We start from the raw sequence: 24,546 nt of genomic DNA, 5'->3' as shown, positions 1-24,546 counted from the left end.
GATTGTGATGAAAATGGTGATCCTCATTATGAAATCAAGAACATTTTTTTCTGCTTAAAGCATTTTGGAGGCATAAATTCAAGTTTGTGTGATGCCTAGTGATTCAGGATTTTACCCTGGTATTCATTTGGGTGGCGGAGTGGAGATATGTCTCCATCAAAGGGAGTATAAGGTGCTCCTTCCCTCTGCTAACCTGCAGGTCACCCTTGGGCAAGGTGTAACACCTGCTTAGCCCCCCCTCACCTAATCAGGGTCATACGAAACCATGGTAGCATCTGTTGCATATCACAAATCCTTGTTATGTGACCACTGATGCCAGGCAGACAATCTCTGAAGAGTATTGATAATCATTGGGTTACCCATCTTGTAAAGGCCCCTCCCAGGCAATGCTAAACCACTTCTGTAGAAAAATCTGCCAAGAACAATCATGGTCAAGGAAAAACCATGATCATGTACATCATATGACACAGCACATAACGAATGAACGATTCATTGATAGAATAATTCATGTGCAATAGTTAATTTAAGGCCATATAAAGCGTAAAGGATATTAATTTGTGAATGCTGCAATGATCCCTCTACCAAAATTTTCCAACTATTCAATATTACTTCTGGGATAGAGATGTAAATGAGCTCAAGCAGTCTACCTATTTATTATATTCTCTCCTAAAGCTCAGCCTTCCACACAAAAATACTTCCAGTACATGAAACCATATGGTTTATCCAGTACCGAAGAAGGGTCTTGGCCTGAAACGTCGACTGTTGATTCATTTCCATAGGTGCTGACTGACCTGCTGAGTTCCTCCAGCATTTTGTGTGTGTTGCTCTGGATTATTCTTGTGTGATTGTAAATGTGTTCTGTTCCTAAGGAGATGATTATCCATCTTATTGAAAAACAATATGAACCATAGAAAAGCTGCATTTTCTAGGTTATTTTCACCCAGAAAATGGGATGGTGTTACAAAATAAAAGCAGAAACTTGTGAGGGAGTATGGTATCTTCATTGCTGAGATGAAGCTGTTGAAGGAAAGAATGACAAGCCGTTAAAGGCCAATTTATACTTCTGCATCAAATCTCTGCCCTAGGTATGTAACTACGCGTCACAGTGACGCAGACCGCAACAACTGTGATTGGTAGCATCGCATTTCCTCCTACGCATTTCCGGTTGCTTCTGAACGATGAAGCGAATCGTCAAATCTACCTGCTGACATCCGAAAATATTTGAAATGCATTTCCTCATCCATGTCTCTCAGTGGCCGGACAAGCACAGAAAATTCACCCTCCTTCTGCCTGAATCCGTTCAATGGTAGTACACACCATTTCCTCCAATGTCTTCTCTCTTTTCTGCATTGCAGTAATTTCAATAAAAGTAACTCTTGTTCAACATTTATTAGCTTCAACTCCAACACGATGCGCTCAGTTTTGTCGCCATTGTTTAAAGTCCACAAAGAAACTCAACACAGTGGCATAGAAACCCCACCGCCAACTAGCGTTTTGGCGGTGAATTGCAGAGCGATGCAGATGCACCAGTGCACAGGTATAAATGCTCACTACGGTGTAGAGCCTATGCAGAAGTATAAATCAGCCTTAAGTGTATACTCGTAGGAAGAAAGATTGACTGTCGTGCAGGCCAGAGAGGCTGTATTGTGAGCTCTATAAAGAAAATCAGTGCCTTTAACCAAAAGTGCAATTTTGTCTGTTTTCTATTGAATTTGATTATAGAGCCATTCCCAAAGGTAGAAATGCTTAAAATGTAATAAAGAACTTGCTGTATCAAATTGTACAAAGGTTGATGGAAGGATAAATGGCATGAACACAATATATTGCTTGGCCTAAGGTCAGCCTGTAGAACAGAAAAGGCCTTATTGTTCAATTAGTGTTGCTGAGCCATTCAATAACTAAAAGGATTAAGGAATGATATCCCATCAGTAACTTGTACACGAGTGGTCAATGCAGAAAAGGCGTGTAAGGAGTTACGGCCAATTTGCTCATTAAGGACTATTTGCAGAACCTGACATCTGATTTCAAGAGAGGTTGATAATACGTGTGGCAAGTTGGAAGATTTGGAAAAGATTGGTGGTAAGAGGAGTGCTTCGTCAAATAAGTGTGTCACATCCTTTTGAACTCGAAATGAGTCAGCGTCCAGCTTTTTTATTAAACAAGAAAGATCAAATGTGACTATTTCAATGTATAATCAAGGAGCTTTAGCCACATGGGTTGTCTGCAATGACTTAGACAAATGAATTATTCTGAAGTAATGCACTGAAGATGATGTGTGAGGTTTTACTGGGGGAAGTAATGGCACAAAACGAATCAGCTTCTGTGCGAATATATTAATGACAAACAGTAAACATTCATTCTCTCCACAACTGGCATATGGTCACTGCGGTGGGAGCATTTGCAAACAGCACAACGGTATTTGTCCAGACTTTTCTGACAGCACCTCTCAGGCCCTCAACCTCCAGTAGTAAGAAGGGAAAGAGCAGCACCTCTGCCTATACGGACTTCATTAAAACAGCTGTAGGCAAGGGTGTCTCCACAGAAGCCCTGAGATCCAAAATCTGCTAAGAGCCAGATCAGAGGAATTCAAGTCTGGTGACCAAGAGAAGTTACAAGAGGTCCAGGTACAATCACCAGAAAGCCATTTAATGAGCAAAGTGTTAATTCCAGACCAAACTTGAATCAACAAAGGATGCTTGACAGTTGCTTCAGGGCAATGATGCATACATCAGGATGCTCTTTATCGACTACAACTCAGCATTCAATATCACCATCCCCTTAGAACTGTTCAACAAGCTCCAAGACCTTGGCCTCAATAGCTTGTTTTGCAATCAGATCCTCGATTTCCTCACTTGCAGACCCCAGTCAGTTCAGGTTGACAACAACATTAACTCCACAAACTCAGTCAGCACCGGTGCACTATAACAGTGGTGCACCTAATTAATTAGCTTGTTTATTTCAGCTTTTTTCTTAAAGATGTGCTGGGTGAGTCCTGGCTACCGCTGCACCACTGCATTCTTCGCGGCCCGGTAGCGGTCTGCAGCCCGGAGGTTGGGGACCACTGCACTATAAGGCTGTCTGCTTATCCCCCTGCGCTACTTGCTTTACATTTATAACTGTGCTAAGCACAGCTCCAAGACCATTTTCAAGTTTGCTGATGAAACCACTATGTAGGCTGAATCAAAGGTGGTGATGAATCAGCATATTGAAGGGAGATTGAAAATCAGACTGAGTGGTGTCATAACAACATCCTCTTGCTCAATGTCAGCAAGACCAAAGACTTGATTATAGACTTCAGGAGGAAGAAAGCGGACGTCCATGACCCAGACCTCATTAGAGGATCAGAGGAGGAGAAGTTTAGTAACTTTAAATTCCCCAGTGTTGTCATTTCATAGGACCTGTCCTGGCCTCTGCATGTGAGTACAATTACAAAGAAAGCACATCAGCACTTCTACTTCCTCCGGAGTTTGCGGAGCTTTGCTATGACATCTCAATCATTGACAAATTTCTATAGTTGTGTGGTAGAAAGTATATTCACAGGCTGCATCACACCTGGTATGGAAATACCAGTGCTCTTGACCAGAAAAGCCTACAAAAAGCAGTGGATATGGCCCAGTCCATCACCGGTAAAGGCCTCCCCAAACATTGAGCACATCTATATGAAACTCTATCGCAGGAAAGCAGCATCCGTCAACAGAGATCCCAAGCCACTCAGGACATGCTCCCTTCTCACCGCTACCATCAGATAGAAGGAGCAGGAGCCTCAGGACTCACCCCACCAGGTTCAGGAACAGCTCTACCTCTCAACCATCTGCTCTTGAACCAAAGGGTATAACTTTACTCAGCTTCACTTGCCTCATCATTGAAATGTTTCCACAATCTATTGACTCGTTTTCAAGGACATTTCATCTCATGTTCTCAATATTTATTGCTTATTTATTTATTCATTATTATTTCTTCATTTTATATTTACACAGTTTATTGTCTTCTGCACTCCGGTTGAGCACCCTAGTTGGGCTGTATCTCATTGATTCTGTAAATGTAATTATTCTATAGATTTCTTGAGAATGCCCACAAGAAATTGAAACTCATACAGTGACATTTATGTAATTTGATAATAAAATTTACTTTGAACTTTGTATTTTCAATTCCAAGCTGCTGCACCTCATGGACTTAGAAACATTCCTTCCTCATCATTAGATCTCAGTTCTATAACTTCCTCCCCACCAGCACAGTGGTAGGTCTTTTGGCAGTAAGAGTACACCAGTTCAAGAAGACAGCTCATTACAGCTTCAATAGGACAATCTGAATGGGCAATAAATAAATCAGAATCAGGTCTAATATCACCAGCATATGTCATGAAATTGGTTGTTTTGTGGCAGCAGTACATTGCAATATATAATAATAAAAATAATAATAACGGTATAGATTGCAATAAGAAATATTTATTAAAAATAAGTCAAATAGATAATGCAAAAAGAGATCAAAAATTAATGAGGTAGTGTATATGGGTTTATCAGGAGTGCTGTGCATGCGGGGCCCTTAGTATTATTAAGGATCCCACCCATCCATTTAGCAAACCCCTTTGACTTTCTACCATCAGGCAGGAGACTATGATGCATAAATGCAAGAATGGTCAAGATGAGAAACTTTTTCCCTCCCCAGGCTGTCAGACTTCTGAACTCCCTGCCGCATTGTATTGAAAGTGTCACTGGTTAATCCGTACCTTGCAATATCTAATATTAATGTACTTCTGTTTGTTATTTATGTGTGATTCATCTGTAGATTTTATCCTTACCTTCGTATGTTATTATGTGTTATGTGTACTATTACGCTTTACACCCTGGTTTGGAGAAATGTCTCGTTTCTATATACATTACGTGGTTATATACATGTATATAGTTAAATGACAATAAACTTGACTTGACTTATTGTCCATTCAGAAACCTGATGGCAGAGAGGAAGAGCTGTTTCTGAAACACCGAGTGTGTGCCTTCAGGCTCCTGAACCTCCTTGATGGTTGCATTGAGAAGAGGGCATGTCCTGTATGGTGGGGGTCCTTAATGATAGATGCTGCCTCTTTGAGGCATCGCCTTTGGAAGATATCCTGGATGCGGGGAAGGCTGGTGCCCATGATGGAGCTGGCTGAGTTTCCAAACTTCTGTCGCTTTTCCTGATCCTGTCAGGTGGATCCTGGAAACCAGCCAGTGATGCAACCAGTTAGAATGCTGTCCACAGTAAATCTGTAGAAATTTGTAAGAGTACTTGGTAACGTACCAAGTCTCCTCAAACTTCTGGTGAAATATAGCCACTGTTGCGCCTTCTTTGTAATTGCATCGATGTGTTGGGCTTTCAGAATGCTGTCTTTGCCATTGATGTCCACTCCAGAAAAATTAATAAAGAAATTTAACAGAATGACTAAAGTCATTATACCAGGAAAAGAAGAGAAGCAAATGATGATGTTATAGCCAGAAGATATCTGGGAAAGTATGTTATAAATAATCTAGTAATGATTTACTGTGTATCATATATAATATCATATATAATTGCCCAAGGCCATGTAAAGTAATATTAAAATGATTAACTTTTTGACATGTATTGAGAAAATCCATAACAAAGGCCACTTGGCTGACTGCAGGGTGGGTGGAATGCAAAATGACTTCCATATTTTACTCATCATAGCTCCAGCACTTCAGAAGTAGCTATAAAGAGGCCACAGTTTATGAAGTTAACTTAATCCTTTATATACGTCATTCAAACTACCTTGTAGAGGAAATCTGCAATGGTCTTTACCTCAAAATGATGTTGATTGAGGATGAGCCAAATGGAAAGTTTAAAAACTGACGATTTCTATTAAGCAATGTTTTGCAACTGTGCCAAGTAGATTCATTGAGGAACAAGTGACTTATCCAACTTGTGGATTACCAGTTTAATTTTATCACCATTAGTAATGTACCTTGCATTTCCTGCCTAATGGCGTAAAAGGAGGCCTGTTGAGTATGGCCGTTTTCAGACTAATTCCATCAAACCTTTCCCCCCAATTATTTATCTGTAATCTTTTTTTCTCTCTTTCCATCTCCCCTCTTATTTTTAAGATTTTTCTTCTCTGTTAACCTGTAGTTAAGGTAATTTACAGTAGCTACAGTGGCAATTGGTGTCTTTGCTTGTCTTTGAGATGTGGAAGGGAAAACTTCCTGTAGAAACCTGTTCAGACGCAAGGAGAACCTGTGAACTTCACACAGACAGAACTGGAGGCTATTGTGGTTTGTGCTGTAGCTTTCCTTCATCTGAAAGTGTGGCAGGAATGCTGCAAACACTGAGACATGCGTATATGAGCATTTGTGGAGGTTAACTGTAACTGCCTGGAGCTTGTGTTCATTAATAACTGAAGCATAATGAAAAATGTTTCCATGCCACCAGCACCGGGAAACTGTTGAACCAAATGTCTTAACTTCACTTTTTTAAATGTGTTCTGATGCTGCAGAAAGAAAGTTTAACTTGTGGAAATGGTTTACAGTCGTTATGACTACAGCAAACCATAGAAGCATCATTAGTTATTGTTATGGTGTATTCTGAACCTTAGTACTAATTTTCTCTGTATGAAATAATATAACTTCTGTTTCTGGTAGCTGGAGTTTTAGGCTCCATTAACAAAAGAAAAATCTTGGGATTTAATTAATTGACTTATCAAAATCAATAACTAATTCTATACCACATTGCACTTGGCTGGATGTTGGTCTCTTTTTTGCCACAACAAGGTACACTCAGTGGCCACTTTATTAGGTACCTCTTGTTCATATTCTTTTGCTGCTGTCATCCAACCATTTCAAGGTTCGACATGTTTGTTCAGAGATGCTGTCCTGCACACCACTGTTGGTTCCTGTCAGCCTGAACCAATCTGGCCATTCTTGTCTGACCTCTCTCTTTAACAAGGTGTTTTTGCCCACAGAACTGCTGCTCACTGGATATTTTTGTTTCTCGACCATTCCCTGTAAACTCTACAGACTGTTGTGCATGAAAATCTCACGAGATCAGCAGTTTGTGAGAGCTCAACTGCCCGTTTGGCACCAAAAATTATTCCACGGACAAAGTTACTTAGGTCACATTTCTTCCCCATTCTGATGTTTGGTGTGAACAACTGAATCTCTTGTACATGTCTGCTTTCTTGTATGTATTGAAGTTTCACATGATTGGCTGATCGGACATTTGTGTTAACAAGCAGCTGTACAGGTGTACCTAATAAAGTGGCCACTGATTGTTTATTGTACACTTTTGCAAACTTCAGGTGCCCGAGAAAGTAGATATGAGAAGTATGAAATGGGTTCTAATGAGGTGTATTAACTCAGTGCCAAGAAAATTTAAAGTTGTTTTTGAGAAATTGCATTCCGGAATTGTCATTATTACAGACGAACAATTTCTAGATGGATTTATTGATAGAAAATTGTCATTAGAAGCCCAAATTTCACATTCAACAACAACGTGAATGGATTTTGATCTTGAGATGCGGACATACCTGCAAAACTGTGACATATTCCCATTTGTAATTTTAACAGAGTAGATTGCTGTGGTACGTAAAGAGGTAAGCATGCTAATTTGGAATTAACTGGACATAGGGTATTTCCTTCCACAGGGAACCGTACGTAGTGAACCAATTAGTCACTTTTACTGGTGATACCTGAGTTATCCTAACTTTGTGTTAATCACTTGCTAAGCTACATTTACATTAGTGTGCTTTTTGTTCCTTCTTCCTCTGAAGGGGCTTTGAGTTGCAACAGGGATGATTCCAGTTCTTAGAACCATTGTCCAGGGTGTGAAATTGACAAAGCTGCACTTATTTTCATTCAAGGAACGAAAATTGAGAAATGATACCATCCTTGTCTTTAAAACGCCAAGAGGCAAAGATAATGTAGATGCAAACTGACTAATTAATTTGCCAGTAAGAACAGTACTTGATGGGATGACCATAAAATTAATTGGTCTCTAGTGAGAACAGCCTTTAAAATAAATAATTCCCCTAAATCAGTGGACAAAAGAATAGGCAAAGGTGAAGCCAGTTACTTGATCGTTCAAATTAATTGTGCAGAAGCAAGATTGAAGGTCACCAAAGTGAATAACGTTTAACAAACTTGATAAAGTATCATGATTTCCTGACCTGCTGACTTCAACATGTCAACAAAGAAAGCTATGGACAAAGAGAAAGATTCCAATTTTCCTTGATTAGCTTTCTGGGTAAAGGATATTCACACTCTGCAAATAAGCTGTGGAAGAAACAGAATTAACTTATAAAAGACGTTTCATATTTTCAAGTTCCTTGTGCATTCATTAACATTTTTGAAGCCAATTTTGTGGATATTGTGAATCTTTCTTGCAAGTAAAACAATCTGAATGGTAATTGAAATGATTTTTCTATATATTCCCCACACCCCTTTCTTTCAATGTTTTCAGCAACCCCTATCTATATCTGAGGCACTTGTAGCCTTCTGTTCGCTGTGGATTTGCATTTGTTTTGTTCCAGAAACCAATAATTTAAAAATCTGATGTTATGATTGTGAAGTGAGGAAAGATATATTGGAGCATAACAACATCTAGTCTCTTGTGTCTCCAAGGTATTTTGGTGAGTGGGATGAAAGAAGCATTTAAACAAATTAAGTTATTCCTCCACCACCACTCCAGTGTTGTGACCTGTGTTTCCATCTGTAACACAGTCATATTCCTGTCCGCTCTAGTAACATCAGAACAAAAATTTAGATTGACATTTCATTGCAGAACTGAGAGAGTATTGGCAAAGTTGGAGAAGCTGCCTGTGGAAACACAGAATGAGAACAGTACAGCACAGGAACAGGCCCTTTGGCTCACAATGTTGTCCTGAACCAATTAAACTATTAATCGAATGGCCAATTTATCTGATCCCCTCTGCCTATACAATGTCCATATCCTTCCATTTTCCTCACATTAATGCGCCTATCTAAACATCTCTTAAAAGTCTCTAATTTATCTCCCACCACCACAGGCAATTCATTCTAGGCACCCATCACTCTCTGTATTTTTTAAAAAAAAGCTTGCCTCTCACATCTCCTTTGAAAATACTCCCTCTCACTTTAAATGCATGCCTTCTGGTATTAGACATTTCACTTCTGGGGGAAAAAAAGATACTGTTTGTCTACTCTATCTATGCCTCTCATAATCTTATAAACCTGTCACATCTCCCCTCAGCCTCTGGCGCTCCAGAGAAAACAGCTCACGTTTGTCCAACCTCTTAAAGAAATAAATCAGGACTATCAGGTGGATGCAAAAGGTTACTGAAGTCATTATTTCAAACAGTGAAGGGACTGCTGCTTCTTTGTTAGAGGAGCATAACAACATGATGCACACTCAAGGTTGGAGGAGCAACACCTCATATTCTGTCAGGGTAGTCTCCAACTTGAGGGCATGTACATCGGTTTCTCTAACAAATAATTTCTCCCCCTCCCCCTCCCCCTTCTCTCTTTGATCCATTCCCCTTTCTGGCTGTCCTCTAACCCCTTCTTTTCTACTCACACGCCCATCATTTCCCTCTGGTGCCTCTCCTCCATCACATTCTCCCATGGTACATTGTCCTCTTCAGCCCTTTACTTCTTCCACCTATCTCTCCCCCCGCTTCTTATTTCATCTTGCAATTCCCCACCCATGACCTTCCCTTCCCCCTCACCTGGTTTCATCTATCATCTGGCAGATTGCACTCCTTGCCCTCCCCAACCCTCATCTTCTTATTTTATTGTCTTCTTCCCCCTTCCTTTCCAGTTCTGATGAAGGATCTCAGCCCAAAATGTTTTCCATAAACGCTGCTTGGCCTGCTGAGTTCCTCCAGCGTTTCACCTGTATTCCCCAAGATTTCCAGCATCTCCTGTTTTTAAAAATGCTTTGAATTCTTCCCATTAGTTCCTCTTTAAATGCCGAATATACAAGAAGATTGCATTGCAGAGATCTGTATTATTGTTGAGTTAAGAGTCTGAATGTTGCTGATGTTGGAGTGTCAATAACAAATTACTGAGTTGCAGTGAAAGCAAGTTCTGTAATGAAGCTTTCCCTAGTTCCGCAAGGAGTACTTTAATAAGGGTCATCAGACTATGGTTTTCAGGTGTCCTTCCAAAAACATAAGATACCATGTTGCATTACAATAAACCTGCAGTGTTAAAATACCACTTGACTCTGCAAGTCAAAATATTACTTTAATTAAAATTGTTTTTGTATCCAATGCTTTCACAGTATAAATAAAACAAAATGACTGGAGCAACAGAATTAACTGCAGGTTTTCTTTGTATCTATAAAATATATAAACTACACTTCCTGTGGCTCAAGGACTTTCATTCCTTGTGATTTTCCTTGCTTTTGTTTCACAATTCTTTCTATAGTTCCAATTGTTCCATTTAATATCAGAGAATGCATACAATATACAACCTGAAATTCTTCTCCTCGTAAGACATCCATGAAAGCAGAGCAGTGACAATAAAAACATTAGAACTCAAAGGCCCCCAACCCCATGCACAAGCAGCAGCAAAGCATCAATCCTCCACCTTCTCCACTTATTTCAGCAAAATGCATCAGCACCCATCACCACCACCCACCAAGCAAGCAGTAGTGAAGCAGCCAAGAGAAACCATAACTTGCAGTACAACAAAAACTAACTGTCCACCTGACAATTTGACATGCTACAAGCTCTCTCTCTCCCCCCGTCTCTCTCCCTCCCTCTCTCTCTCCCCCTCTCTCTTTCTCCCCCTCTCTTTCTCCCCCTCTCTCTCCCCACTCTCCCCTCTCTCACTTCTCCCTCTCTCTCTCCCCCTCCCCTCTCTCTCTCCCCTCTCTCTCTCCCCTCTCTCTCTCTCCCTCTCTCTCCCCCTCTCTTTCTCCCCCACTCTCCCCTCTCTCACTCCTCCCTCTCTCTCTCCCCCCTCTCTCTCCCCCTCTCTCTCCCCCTCTCCCTCCCTCTCTCTTCCCCCTCTCTCTCCCCCCCCTCTCTTCCCCCCTCTCTCTTCCTCCTCTCTCTCTTCCCCCTCTCTCTCTTCCCCCTCTCTCTTCCCCCTCTCTCTCTCTTCCCCTCTGTCTCTTCTCTCTCTCTTCCCTCTCTCTCTTCCCCCTCTCCCCCCTCTCTCCCCTCCTCTCTCCCCCCCTCCCTCTCTCTCTTAGAAGGCAAAGAGAGGTGTCACACAGCGAGAGGGGAGACCAAAAAAAAACAAAACAATGAAGTCTTTCACTTTTCTGCTCAGTTATTTTTGCAGTATTTGATTGATGTTTTTGATGTGATGTCTGCGATTATTTCTCAGACTCTTGTCTATTCTCTCCTCTGAATGTTTCTGAATTTCTCTGCATGGATCTCAACAAAGTTCTGTTGCTCAAACTTTCAGTCTCTTTTCAATGTGGCTCAAAATTTAACCCCCAAATCAATAAAAATTATCTGCAAATGTTGAACCAACCTAGACAAGCTTCTGCACAGGAATACATGCGTGGAAATGGCATTGCCACGGTTTCATGATTTCAAAACCAGCATTTTGGATCATGTCCAATCCTGGTAAACGGAGAGGAGTAATTTAATACTAATTGACAAAGGGAAGGCTTTGCAGACAACTCCATAGATTATGCTGGTGCAATCCAACCTTTCGGTGCACCAGACAAGGATAAAGCACTTGTAACTATTTTTGGTCAGTTGTGTAAAGTGAATGTGTTATGTTTTGTAACTCTAGAAACTAATCAAAAGCAAAACACAGGAGTTGGGAAACAGGTCTACTTCTTCAGTGACGTGGTGGTGCAATGAAGTGTGCCTTTATTATAACCCATAATGAATTCTGTAAACAACCAAAGAATGCTTATTCAAACTATTTATTTACAATATACACAAATATCACTGAAATATTAAAAACACTACACTCCTCCCTGCTTATACACAGTATTCCATATATAGAACTACTACTTAGGTCTAAAGATTTAATGGCTGTGGAGGATTTCTTATTCATGTGGGATAATGTCCTTTCTGACAAGAAAGTCGCTCTGCTTCGCAGGTGAGACTAATGGTTTTGAAACAATCTCTCATTCTGGGGCCTACTCTGTGCTCTGAACCCATAATCTTTTAATCTTTTTAACGTTCTTTTGAGGTGTTGGAGATGTTCCTTGTCATCCTCACTGGTTACAATGATGTCATCCAGGTAACACTGAGGGCCTGGGCAGCCTTGCAGCAGCTGTTCCATGGCTTTCTGCCAAAGTGAGGGGCAGATGCTAGTCCAAAAATAAGCCTATTATAGAGATAAGGCCCTTTGTGAGTGTCTGTGGTGAGAAACACCTTGGACTCTTCTTCTGTCTGTAGGTAGGCCTCAGTTAAGTCCACTTTGTTGGTGTTTCCCTCCAAAGTTCAAAGTAAAATTTATGATCAGAGTGCATACATGTTAGCACATACAACCCTGAGGTTCTTTTTCTATGGGCATACTTAACAAATCCATAAAACAGTGACTGTAAACTCTAAACATCAGGAACTGTTAGCTGTAAACAAACTGTGCAAATGCAGATATAAATAAAAAGCAATAAATAACAAAAATGAAATAATAATATAGGAGTCCTTTAAGGAGTGTAGCTGTCCCCTTTTGTTCAAGAGCCTGATGGTTGAGGGGTAGTAACTTTTCTTAAACCTGGTGGTGCGAGTCCTGAGGCTCTTGTACCTTCTACCTGATGGCAGCAGTGAGAAAAGAGCATGGCCTGTGTGGTGAGGATCTTTGATGATGGATGCTGCTTTTCTACGGCAACATTTCATGTAGATGTGCTCAATGGTTATGAGGGTTTTACCCGTGATGTACTGGGCCGAACCCACTACCTTTTGGAGGATTTTCCACTCAGTGGTGTTCCCATATTAGGTTGTAATGCAGCCAGTGAGCGCACTTTCCACCACACATCTATAGAAGTTTACCAAGGATTTCGATGAAATGCCAAACCTCTGCAGACTCCTGAGAAAGTAGGGGTACGCTCGTGCTATCTTCACAATAATGTATATATGATGAGTCCAGGACAGGTCCACTGAGATAGTGACAGCCAGGAATTTAAAGTTTCTGACCCTTTCCACCTCTGGTCCTCTGATGATTACTGGCTCACGGACCTCTGGTTTCCCTCTCCTGAAGTCTACAATCAGTTCCTTGGACATTGAGATTGAGTGAGATGTTGTTGTTATTACTGCACTTGTAAGCTGATTCACCGCCACCTTTGATACAGCTTCAAATGGAGGTAGTCATCTTGGATTCACTTCAAAACTTTCTCATCACCACTGTTATGTTTGTATCCCTAGAAACAAATTGAAAGTATAACACAGGACCAGGGAAATTCGACTAATTAGTTTTGCTTCTTCATGATGTGGTGGCGTCATGACGTATGCCATTCACGTACTTTTACATATAATCTGTAAACAAACAATGAATACTTAATCAAACAATATATATATACACTATTGCTCAAATACTACTGAAATATTAAATAGACTACAGAATGATGCACCTCAACCGCTTTCAGAGAGAGGTCCCATGTATTACTGAAGCCAGTCTTTAGACAATTTGATTAATTCCACATGTTTACGGTGATGGTTCTATTAACAGCAAAAGCTTTGACTCCAGCCGTTTTCCAGTCATTGTGCTGAAGACTTGCTAACCACATGCATATTTGGGTGGTTCCCGTGCTGTTCCAGCAGTGGCTCCCCACTGGCATTGTGGAATGTTTGCCTGGGGAATTGCCTAAAAAAACTGGGAAAGTCAATTTCACCAAATTGCTGCCTCGTCATTCCACCCTGATTAGCAAATTATTAGAAAGTGTTGGCAAAGTTGCTATAATTATGAGTTTACCTACCCATTACATCTTTGGATTGTGGGAAGAAACTGGGGGACCTGGAGAAAACGCACGCATTCCACAGGGATGACATACAGAGACTCCTTAAAGAAGATGCCGGGATTGAACTCCGAGGTGTAGTGGCATCTTGTTTACTGTTACGCTACTAGGGGGTAATTCATGCAATAGAACACTTAGACCCCTCTTGGCTCTGCTCATTTGTTGTTTCTTTCATGTAGATAATTACCTGCACAAGGTCACACTTCTCCACATAAAACCCCCCATTTGCCAGGTTTTCACCCAGTCACTCCATCTGTGTATCCCACTGCCGAAGCAGAGCAAGCAGGACAATAGGACATTTGGATTGACAAATTTTGACAGACAACTTGCATTGGAAGCCAACAAAAGATTGGTCAGAATGGGAGGGGAATGTAGAATTAAACTGGCATGTGACTGGAAGCTCAATAGCATGCTTATGGTCTGAACAGAAATATTCTGCAGGCTGCCACCTGATCAGTGATTGGTTTCCCTGATGCAGAGAATGTGAAACTATAATTTGAACATTGAAGGCTGTGTGTGAGAAGTGAGGATGAAGTGCTACTTCATCTGGGAAGACTGTTTACTTACTTACTAGCCATTACACCGCCGGCGTTCAGGGCAGCAATGAAGGTCCTCCATCTCTGGTCGTGCTCAAAGCTTCCTTTGTCATGTCGGTAGCTTCCTTTCGGTTTTCACTATTGTCAGTCATGCAAGACATGGGTAATAGCTTTTACTTATCTGTGTTACGTTTTGTTGATGCTATTCATTACTTTACTAAGGACTTATACTTGATACTTATACTTTATTGTCACCAAACAATTGATACTAGAACGTACAATCACCACAGCGATATTTGATTCTGCGCTTCCCACGCCCTGGTGTACAAATCGATAGTAAATATTAAAGATTTAAAATATAAATCATAAATAGAAAATAGAAAATGGAAAGTAAGGTAGTGCAAAAAAAACCGAGAGGCAGATCCGGACATTTGGAGGATATGGCCCTCCATTTGGAGGTATAGTTCCAAATGATTTTTGACTATTTTTCAGCTTACGGATAAAATCATCTTGAGGGCATGTGTAAAAACAGAATCCATTTGTTACCTGGACACAGCCTATATTGACCAGGGAAAAGGTAATACTTGAGCTGGTATTTCACTGTTTGCAGTTCAACGGGAGAAGGGAGTATTTGGTCGAGAAGTAAAAAGCAAGTCAGAAGGTCGATAGGAATTGAATAGGGAAGATGTGCCTGATGGTTGAATCTTGTTGCAGGTGGCAAAGGTCCGGGAGGTTGGTTCCTGAATGTTCAAACTGATGGGGTGCAATTTGAGAATAAAGGATGCCTCGAGTGCAGAAAATATAAACAACTGAAACATTGAATACTTTCACAAAAAAAAACACAACCAAAATAAAATACTGGAATAACTCAGCAGGTCAGGCAGCATCTATGGAAATTAATAAACAGTCGATGTTTCGGTCCGAGGCCCTTCATTTGTTGTTTAAGCTCTGGTTTATTTTGTGATGCATTCATTCAACCAGCCAACAGGATAATCCTTAGATATTGCCCTTATCCATATATTGACTTGGTCAGTGCCGAGTTTAGAAAGTCATTAGATATTTGCTTGTTCAAAATTATTTTTCAGGTGGCTACAGAATTGAATACTGTTAAGTTTGGAAAAACTAATCAGGACATTTGAGACTAGTATTTAACAAAGATTGCTGTCTAATCTATTACAGTTCAGCAGCTGTTTTTTAAGAATAGAAGGCACTATAGAAATGTTATGCTCTGATCCCATGCGACTGTTTCCAGAGGCACTGAAGTGGAAACAAGTTGGGTGGTTCAGGTACTGCAGATGATATTAATATTCCAGTAAAAGATCCTCTGTATTAGAAAACACATGCATATTAGCAAATTAAAGGATAAAGCAAAGTATAAAGATTAATATTGCCCAACGTAAGTGTACACACAGGTTAGCGAGGAAATATATTTCATCTTTTGACATTTTATTGTTAGATTTATGGTGGTTTCATAATAATAGAGGGAAAGGATTTTTTTTAAATCTTGAACTCTGCACAAGGAAAGAGTACAGGAGTTTCAAGAAACACTTAGCAGTGGGAATAGGAGTTTGGAAACCAAATAGCATTTACATTTTGGCATTTAAAGTGGAAAGTGATGCCCTGGAGAAATGATCATATGATCTGGCAGAGCTGAACAGATAAAATAGATGTGAGTTTGTTCATGATGGAACTAAATAGAGGAACACCTTCCAAAGCCAGTTTTTCAGATTTGGTTGCTATTACATGCATAGTTTTATAATACTTATCTAATTTCCACTGAATGCTGAATGAAAAATTTGGGGTGCCACTGTGGCGTAGCAGTTAGCATGACCCTATTACAGCTCAGGGCTTTGGAGTCAGGAGCTCAGTTCCAGCGTCCTCCATAAGAAAGTTTGTATGTTCTTCCCATGTGCATATGGGTTTCCGTGAAGTGCTCCGGATTTCTTCCACAGTCCAGAGACATACTGGTTAGTAGATCAATTGGTCATTGTAAGTTGTCCTGAGGGTTATATCGCCAGGTTGTTGGGTGGTGTGGCTTGGTTGGTCTGAAGGATCTGTTCCACTCTTTATCACTAACTAAAAAATATTAAAAAAAAGAAATAGAATCAAAGCATACATTAAAAACTTTAAATATCAATATGGAACACTCTAAATTGCATCTGGTTTTAGCAATTTTGCTCTACCTTCTGGTAACCTTATATAATGTGATTAGATGGCAATCAATGCCACTTCTATTTGATTTAAAAATACTTTATGGGCTCAGTATTATTGCAGATTGTATTGCGTATGGGATTGAATTTAATAAATGATTGTAACATTACTTCATCAGAAAGTTCAGCCTTTATTTTTGTATTCCCTTTCAGCATTTGGCGGGGACCCAACGTAAACTGTACAGATACTTGTGGTTACACAGCCTTACATCATGCGGCTTTGAACGGACACAAGTAAGTGATGGAAAATACACTTTTTAAAATGATAGTAATGGACCTAAATAAACACAATAGAATATTTTTGTGAATTTTCTCCTCTTAAAATAAAAGATGGGGTTCTTCTTCACAGTCTTGTGAACATCACAATGTAGAAAATATTTCTGTTCTTGGTCAGCAGACCTGAGTGTATTCTTGAGTTAATAACTCATCACTATCAGATGAGTCGCAGTATCAGATCAAAAACCCCAGTGAACTGTACCTCTATATTATTTTTAAAAGAATCAAGTTTAATATCACCGGCATATGTTGTGAAATTTGTTGACTTTACAGCAGCAGTACAATGAAATACATAACAATTGAAAAAAGATGTGAATTACAGTAAGCATGTGTGCATACATATAAAATAGTTAAATTAAATAAGTAATACAAAAGTAAAAATAAAAGTAATAGTGAGGTACTGTTCATGGTTTGTATTGAGATCAAAGGAGAAAGCACAAAACCAGAGTAATGATATATTCAAAGATAATCAATTGCACCTTTTTAGTTTGTAAATAGTGGCACTGAGTCCAATGGGTTGGCTGAGTTTTAGAAAAAATTCCCCCGAGAGGAGTCACTGGAACAAACCCAGATTAATTTAAAGGCAGTGCAAAGACAGTAATATTAAAATGATGGATCGAGTTCATCACTAAGAATGTGTATAAAAGCAGGTATTATTTATCAGCTCTGACTAATTTTTCTCTTTAAAGATTTAAAAATAAATCTCTGCTGACTTATGTACAAGTGACTTGCTTGTTCCCCGAGTCGTTTGATTTGGCTTAATCTTCATAAAAACCAAGGAAATGCAATTGAAAATGATTGTAGTTTTATCTTCTATACTCAGATAAAGTTCAAAGTAAATTTATTATCAAAGTACACATATGTCACCATGTACAAGCCTAAGACTCATTGTCTTGTGGATATACTCAATAATCCATAGAATAACAACCAGAACAGAATCAGTGAAGAGCTGCCCAACTTGGGTGTTCAACCAATGTGCAAAAGGCAACAAACTGTGTAAATACAAAAAGGAAGAAATAATAATTTAAGGACACCCATCACCCAACACATGCCCTCTTCTCATTGCTACCATCAGGGAGGAGGTACAGGAGCCTGAAGACAACATTCAGCAATTCAGAAACAGCTTCTTCCCCTCTGTCATTTGATTTCTGAATGGAACCCATGAACACTATCTCACTGGTTGTTTTTGCACTACTTATTTAATTTAACTATTTTATATATATGTGTGGATATTGTGTATATATATTTACTTAATTACATTTTTTTATTATTATGTATTGCAATGCACTGCTGCTGCATAACAACAAATTTCATGACATATGCTGGTGATATTAAACCTGATTCTGATTCTGATAATAAATAAATCAGCATTAAATAGTGAGAACATGAGATGAGGAGTCCTTGAATATGAGTCACTTGTGGGAACATTTCAATGTTGGGGCAAGTGAAGTTGAGTGAGGCTATCCCCTTTGAGGCAAATGTCAATTTAACCATTCTACCTAATGTATTGCCACACTTAAATTCAAATGTACTTGTGGGATAAAAATAGGGTCTTTATTGTTCCTTGGAAAACCTGATGGCTGATGAAATATTTGTTTTGTGATATAATGACTCAAATATAACTTAAGAACTCAATTAAAATTTGCAATTAAAGCTTCAAGTAAAAGCAAATCAAAAATATTTTAGCTGAACTAATCCTTAGATTCTAAACTTAATTTCTAAACTTGCATCTCAGTTTTAGTTTAAATTTGAAGGTAGTCCATTACGTTTTTAAATTATTTAAGCTAAAATGAAACTGTCAGTGTAAGTAAATCAACTTTTTAAATCACTACTGATCTTGAAGTGCATGCTGTTCAAATCGAAAAGCCTCAACATTCTGCTTTCCAGTACCACAGTTCTCAGATGTTAGAGTTGAAAAAAAGGAATGGAAATCTATAATTTTGTCTCTTCAGCCAATTACCACTGCTTCGATGTTTTTACAGTTTCCCCAAAGTAAGGAACCTGGCCATATGCCTACTGTAGATATTGGATAAACACAGCTGCAGAGCTGAGGCTATGGTTCATTCTTAGGAGTTAGATGGAAAGGTTGTCCTATATTTCAAGAGCAACAAGGAGACTTTGCAGCCAGTGTCCATTTCCACCCAGCTCCTCTGTTTATAAATATGGGGATCTGCATTCAGAGACTTCCTGCAGTATGATGTCCAAGTGACCATCCTTACAAAGATGTTATTTGTCATTGGTTAATGCAGTAAATGTGCAATGTATAGGTATGAAAACTGTATGAATTCTTTGTTCACTTGCATAACTAATTCTACCTTATTTATCAAAGAGAAGCCATTGTAAGTGGGCTGTGGAATTAGTTGCAGTCAGAAGGTTCAGGAGTTACGGATTGTGCAGGAGCTAATCATATGAATTGTAAAGGTACAGTCAGGTAATTTATAATTGTCAGCTCAGAATCAGGTTAAATATCACTGGCAAATGTTATGATATTTGTTGTTATGCAACAACAGTGCAATGAAAAACAAAAATAGAGAGGAAAAAATGTGAATTACAGTAAGTGTGTGTGTGTGTGTGTGTGTACATATATACAAACGTTTGTAGTTAGCTTATATATAGTTAAATTAATACTGAAAAAATAGAAATAAAAAAGTAGTGAGGTAGTGTTCATGGGTTCAATGTCTAATCAGAAATCGGATGTCAGGGGGAAGAAGCTGTTCCTGAATCGCTGAGTTTGTGCCTTCAGGCTTCTGTACCTCCTTCCTGATGGTAACAGTGAGAAGAGGGCATGTCCTCGGTGATGGGGGTCTTTAATGATGGACGTGCCTTGATGATGGAGGCATTGCTCCTTGAAGATGTCCCTAATACTACAGAAGCTAGAGCCAATGATGGAGCTAGAAGCTAGAGCCAATGATGGAGCTGAATAATATGATAAGTTTTAATCTACAATTTGAGAGAGAGAAGGGAAACTCGGAAGTGTCAGTATTACAGTTGAACAAAGGGAACTATGGTGCTATAAGGGAGGGGCTGGTTAAAGTTCACTGGAACAATACCCTAGCAGGGATGACAGTGGAACAGCAATGGCAAGTGTTTCTGGGAATAATGCGGAAGGTGCAGGATCAGTTCATTCCAAAGAGGAAGAAAGATCCTAAGGGGAGTAAGGGGAGGCCGTGGCTGACAAGGGAAGTAACGGACAGTATAAAAATAAAAGAGAAGAGGTATAATATATCAAAGACGGGTGGGAAGCCGGAGGACGGGGAAACTTTTAAAGAGAAACAGAAGGTAACTAAAAAGGCAATACGTGGAGAAAAAATGAGGTACGAAGGTAAACTAGCCAAAAATATAAAGAGGATAGTAAAAGCTTCTGTAGGTATGTGAAAAGGAAAAAAATAGTTAAGACCAAAATTGGGCCCTTGAAGACAGAAACGGGTGAATTTATTATGGGGAACAAGGAAATGGCAGACGAGTTGAACAGGTACTTTGGATCTGTATTCATTAGGGAAGACACAAACAATCTCCAAGATGTAATAGTGGCCAAAGGACCTAGGGTAATGGATGAATTGAAGGAAATTTATATTAGGCAGGAAATGGTGTTGGATAGGCTGCTGGGTCTGAAGGCTGATAAGTCCCCGGGACCTGATGGTCTGCATCCCAGGGTACTTAAGGAGGTGGCTTTAGAAATCGTGGACGCATTGGTAATCATTTTCCAATGTTCTATAGATTCAGGTTCAGTTCCTGTGGATTGGAGGGTGGCTAATGTTGTCCCTCTCTTCAAGAAGGGAGGAAGAGAGAAAACAGGGAATTATAGACCGGTTACCCTGATGTCGGTGGTGGGAAAGATGCTGGAGTCAATTGTAAAAGATGAAATTATGACACATATGGATAGTAGTAACAGGATTGGTCCGAGTCAGCATGGATTTACGAAGGGGAAATCGTGCTTGACTAATCTTCTGGAATTTTTTGAGGATGTAACTATGAAAACGGACAAGGGAGAGCCAGTGGATGTAGTGTACGTGGACTTTCAGAAAGCCTTTGATAAACTCCCACATAGGAGATTAGTGGGCAAAATTAGGGTATTGGGGGCAGAGTACTGACATGGATTGAAAATTGGCTGGCTGACGGAAAACAAACAGTAGCGATTAACGGGTCCCTTTCGGAATGGCTGGCGGTAACCAGTGGGGTACCGCAGGGTTCAGTGCTGGGACCGCAGCTGTTTACAATGTATATTAATGATTTAGATATGGGAATTAAAAGTAACATTAGCAAATTTGCCGATGACACAAAGCTGGGTGGCAGTGTGAAATGTGAGGAGGATGTTATGAGAATGCAGGGTGACTTGGACAGGCTGGGTGAGTGAGTAGATGCATGGCAGATGCAGTTTAATGTGGATAAGTGTGAGGTTATCCACTTTGGTGGTAAGAACAGGAAGGTAGATTATTATCTAAATGGAGTCAAGTTAGGAAAAGGGGAACTACAACGAGATCTAGGTGTTCTTGTACATCAGTCACTGAAAGCAAGCATGCAAGGACAGCAGGCAGTGAAGAAAGCTAATGGCATGCTGGCCTTCATAACAAGGGGAATTGAGTATAAGAGCAAAGAGGTCCTTCTGCAGCTGTACAGGGCCCTGGAGAAACCACACCTGGAGTACTGTGTGCAGTTTTGGTCTCCAAATTTGAGGAAGGACATTCTTGCTATTGAGGGAGTGCAACGTAGGCTCACAAGGTTAATTTCTGGGATGGGACTGTCATATGTCAAAAGATTGGAGCAATTGGGCTTGTATACGCTGGAATTTAGAAGGCTAAGAGCTGATCTTATTGAAAATATAAGATTATTAAGGGATTGGACACACTGGAGGCAGGAAGCATGTTCCCGCTGATGGGTGAGTCCAGAACCAGAGGCCACAGTTTAAGAATAAGGGGTAGGCCATTTAGAATGGAGTTGAGGAAAAACTTTTTCACCCAGAGCGTGGTGGATATATGGAATGCTCTGCCCCAGAAGGCTGTGGAGGCCAGGTCTCTGGATGCTTTCAAGAAAGAGATGGGTAGAGCTCTTAAAGATAGCGGAATCAAAGGTTATGGGGATAAGGCAGGAACTGGATACTGATTGTGGATGATCAGCCATGATCACAGTGAATGGCGGTGCTGGCTCGAAGGGCCAAATTGCCTACTCCTGCACCTATTGACTATAATTTTACAACTATCTTCATTTTACGGCTATCTTCATTTTAAATCAGTCTATTATGTCATCAGGTTTGGTTCCTTGTCTGTCAAAAATATATATTTAATTTTCATTTGATCTCTGGAATATCCATGGAATCATCATGGAAACTTCAATATTCCATGTATCTGGAGAGGGCAAGTTAAAAGATCATAGACTGGGGTAATTTGTACTCTGTACAAGGATCCCCGTAAGTGCTATTATGAAGGCCCTGGAGGAGAAAGGCTTAGTTTCAGTAAACCATTTAAAATGTAGGGCCCAACTTGGCTGCGCAATAGATTCTGATGCAGTACGGAGGACCGTTCAGCAACATATCATTAGGTCTATTAGAGTGAAAAGCTGCTTAACGGACAATCAATCCTCTGAACCAATCTTGTACTTTGCATTAATCAGCCTTTATCTGCATGCCTTGACTGTTCTGTTCAACTCCACTACTAATGCATAGTCCCAAATTATAGAGCAACTGTAATAAATCAAACGTTAAAAAAATTATCTAGCACATGAAGAACATAAAAGCTTACTGCTTTCCTTGGGTGTTTTCTGAATATGAACTGATGCTTTATATATGTGCTACTGTGGGAGTGGTGATATATCAGCCAGCTGGGAACGGAGGCATATTTTAAATTCTAGTAATTGGCATTACTTCTGAAATATCTTCCTATATTTAGCTATCTATGAATTATGCATAAGACAGTGACTAAAACTGTTTCAATATTACCCACATTCTTTCAATAGAGAGGTTGGGATTGTAGCAAAATTCCTCTGTTATCAAAGCAAATATTGGTAATCTCACACCAGTAACATTTGCAATCTGGTCCATTTAACAGAAAGAAACAATTCACTAGAAGTTCATTTGCACAACAAACCACAATCTGTCTTTGAGGAAAAGGGATTTTGCCAACTGGCAAATCACTTCATTAACCCTGATATATACACACTCTGCCTAAAATGGCTGATTTGCTCTGATGGATGAAATAACTAAAATGATTTTGAGCTGAGATACCAAAAAAAAACGGCAACAGTTTATTACAAACAGGAAGAAATCTGCAGATGCTAGAAATCCAAGCAACACACACAAAATGCTGAAGGAACTCAGCAGGCCAGGCAGCATTTATGGAAACAATACAGTTGACGTTTCGGGCCGAGACCCTTCAGCAGGACCCTTCTGAAGGGTCGCAGCCCGAAACGTCGACTGTTCTCTTTTCCATAGATGCTGCCTGGCCTGCTGAGTTCCTCCAGCATTTTGTGTGAGCAACAGTTTATGACAGATTTAAGTGTAGGTCCAGAAGTTAAAGGGAGAGTGGGGATCAACTAAACCTGCTGTCACCGCAGTAGTGAATGCAGCTGTTCTTTCTCCTGGATGGGGTGTGCAAAGTGTTCCAGTTGTTCTGCACCCGTGTACAGTATTTAGTTGTAGTTTCTAAGAGGCAGAGAAGACATTTAAATTGGAAAACTGGTATGAGAAGAGCCAGGAATGCATTTCCAAGTGTCAGAAGATTAAGATGATACCTTCTGATTTTTTAATAGAAAAGAGTATCAATGAAGGTATTTTAGATAAATTTGAGGAGTAATATGAATTTGCTTAATGAGAGAGGAAAGATAAAGACAATGAGAGAGGAAATATTAAATAGTTTGATATACTCGGAGTAGATAATGATGTACAAAGTTGAAAGTTCAGTGTAAAGTTATTATGAAAGTATGTATATGTCATTACACACTACCTTGAGATTCATTTTCTCATTGGTTTTCACAGTAGACCAAAGAAATACAATAGATATTACAATGGATGATACAATATCACGACTACAATAGATAAAGTAGATATTGGCAAAGCTGGAGATGTTATTGATGAAGAAAGATTGGAAATACTTTTCTTAGGAACAGGAGATTCATTAAGATTTATAAATTATGAGCTTTCCTTTAACATTGACATTAAAAATCAGAGATAAATGATTGATAAACATTTGGTTAGAACGATTAGAAAAGACATGAGATCCCCACATTGAGCAATGGGAATCAAGGAATTATTATGTGCAAAGGTAATATAGTTATCCAATTTAGCAAATATGTGGCTACAGACCAGAAGATGGAAAGTGGGATGAGGTAGGATAGCACAGCCATAATAGACTGAATGGCTTTCTACTGTCTTTCAAATATTTAACTTAATAGGAGAAACAAACTTTTTAGTCTTTGCTGGAGGCCACTGAGTTTAAACTTTAACATAGAAGAAGCAAAAAAAAAGAAAAACCAGAATACTACAGCAAATGAAACCATCATTTTTGGATGAAAGCATGTAGACCCAATTGATACAAGATAAAATATAGTATATTGTTGATAGAGTTTTGTTTTCATTGATCAGAATTTTTTTCTGATCTCCTTTATCATGCTTCATCTTTAGACCCAAGTACAGGATCACACAG

At 39.6% G+C, this 24,546-nt stretch overlaps 1 protein-coding gene across 11 annotated transcripts in view; it reads left to right on the top strand.

Moving 5' to 3' along the window:
• Positions 1–24,546, top strand: part of anks1b (ankyrin repeat and sterile alpha motif domain containing 1B) — an 870,400-nt gene that overhangs the window by 247,405 nt on the left and 598,449 nt on the right. For 10 of the 11 annotated variants that reach the window (XM_063072533.1, XM_063072513.1, XM_063072522.1 and 7 more), the window contains one exon: positions 16,790–16,870. In XM_063072533.1, coding sequence (XP_062928603.1) covers positions 16,790–16,870 — 81 coding nt within the window. Of the gene's footprint in view, positions 1–15,605; positions 15,713–16,789; positions 16,871–24,546 lie in introns of all 11 variants that reach the window. The other variant, XM_063072516.1, reaches the window with a different exon arrangement.

Source organism: Mobula hypostoma, chromosome 20 (assembly GCF_963921235.1).
Source record: "Mobula hypostoma chromosome 20, sMobHyp1.1, whole genome shotgun sequence".
NCBI lineage: Eukaryota > Metazoa > Chordata > Chondrichthyes > Myliobatiformes > Myliobatidae > Mobula > Mobula hypostoma.
The sequence above is the reverse complement of the archived record's forward strand: the minus strand, read 5'-3'. Positions and strand labels throughout refer to the sequence as shown.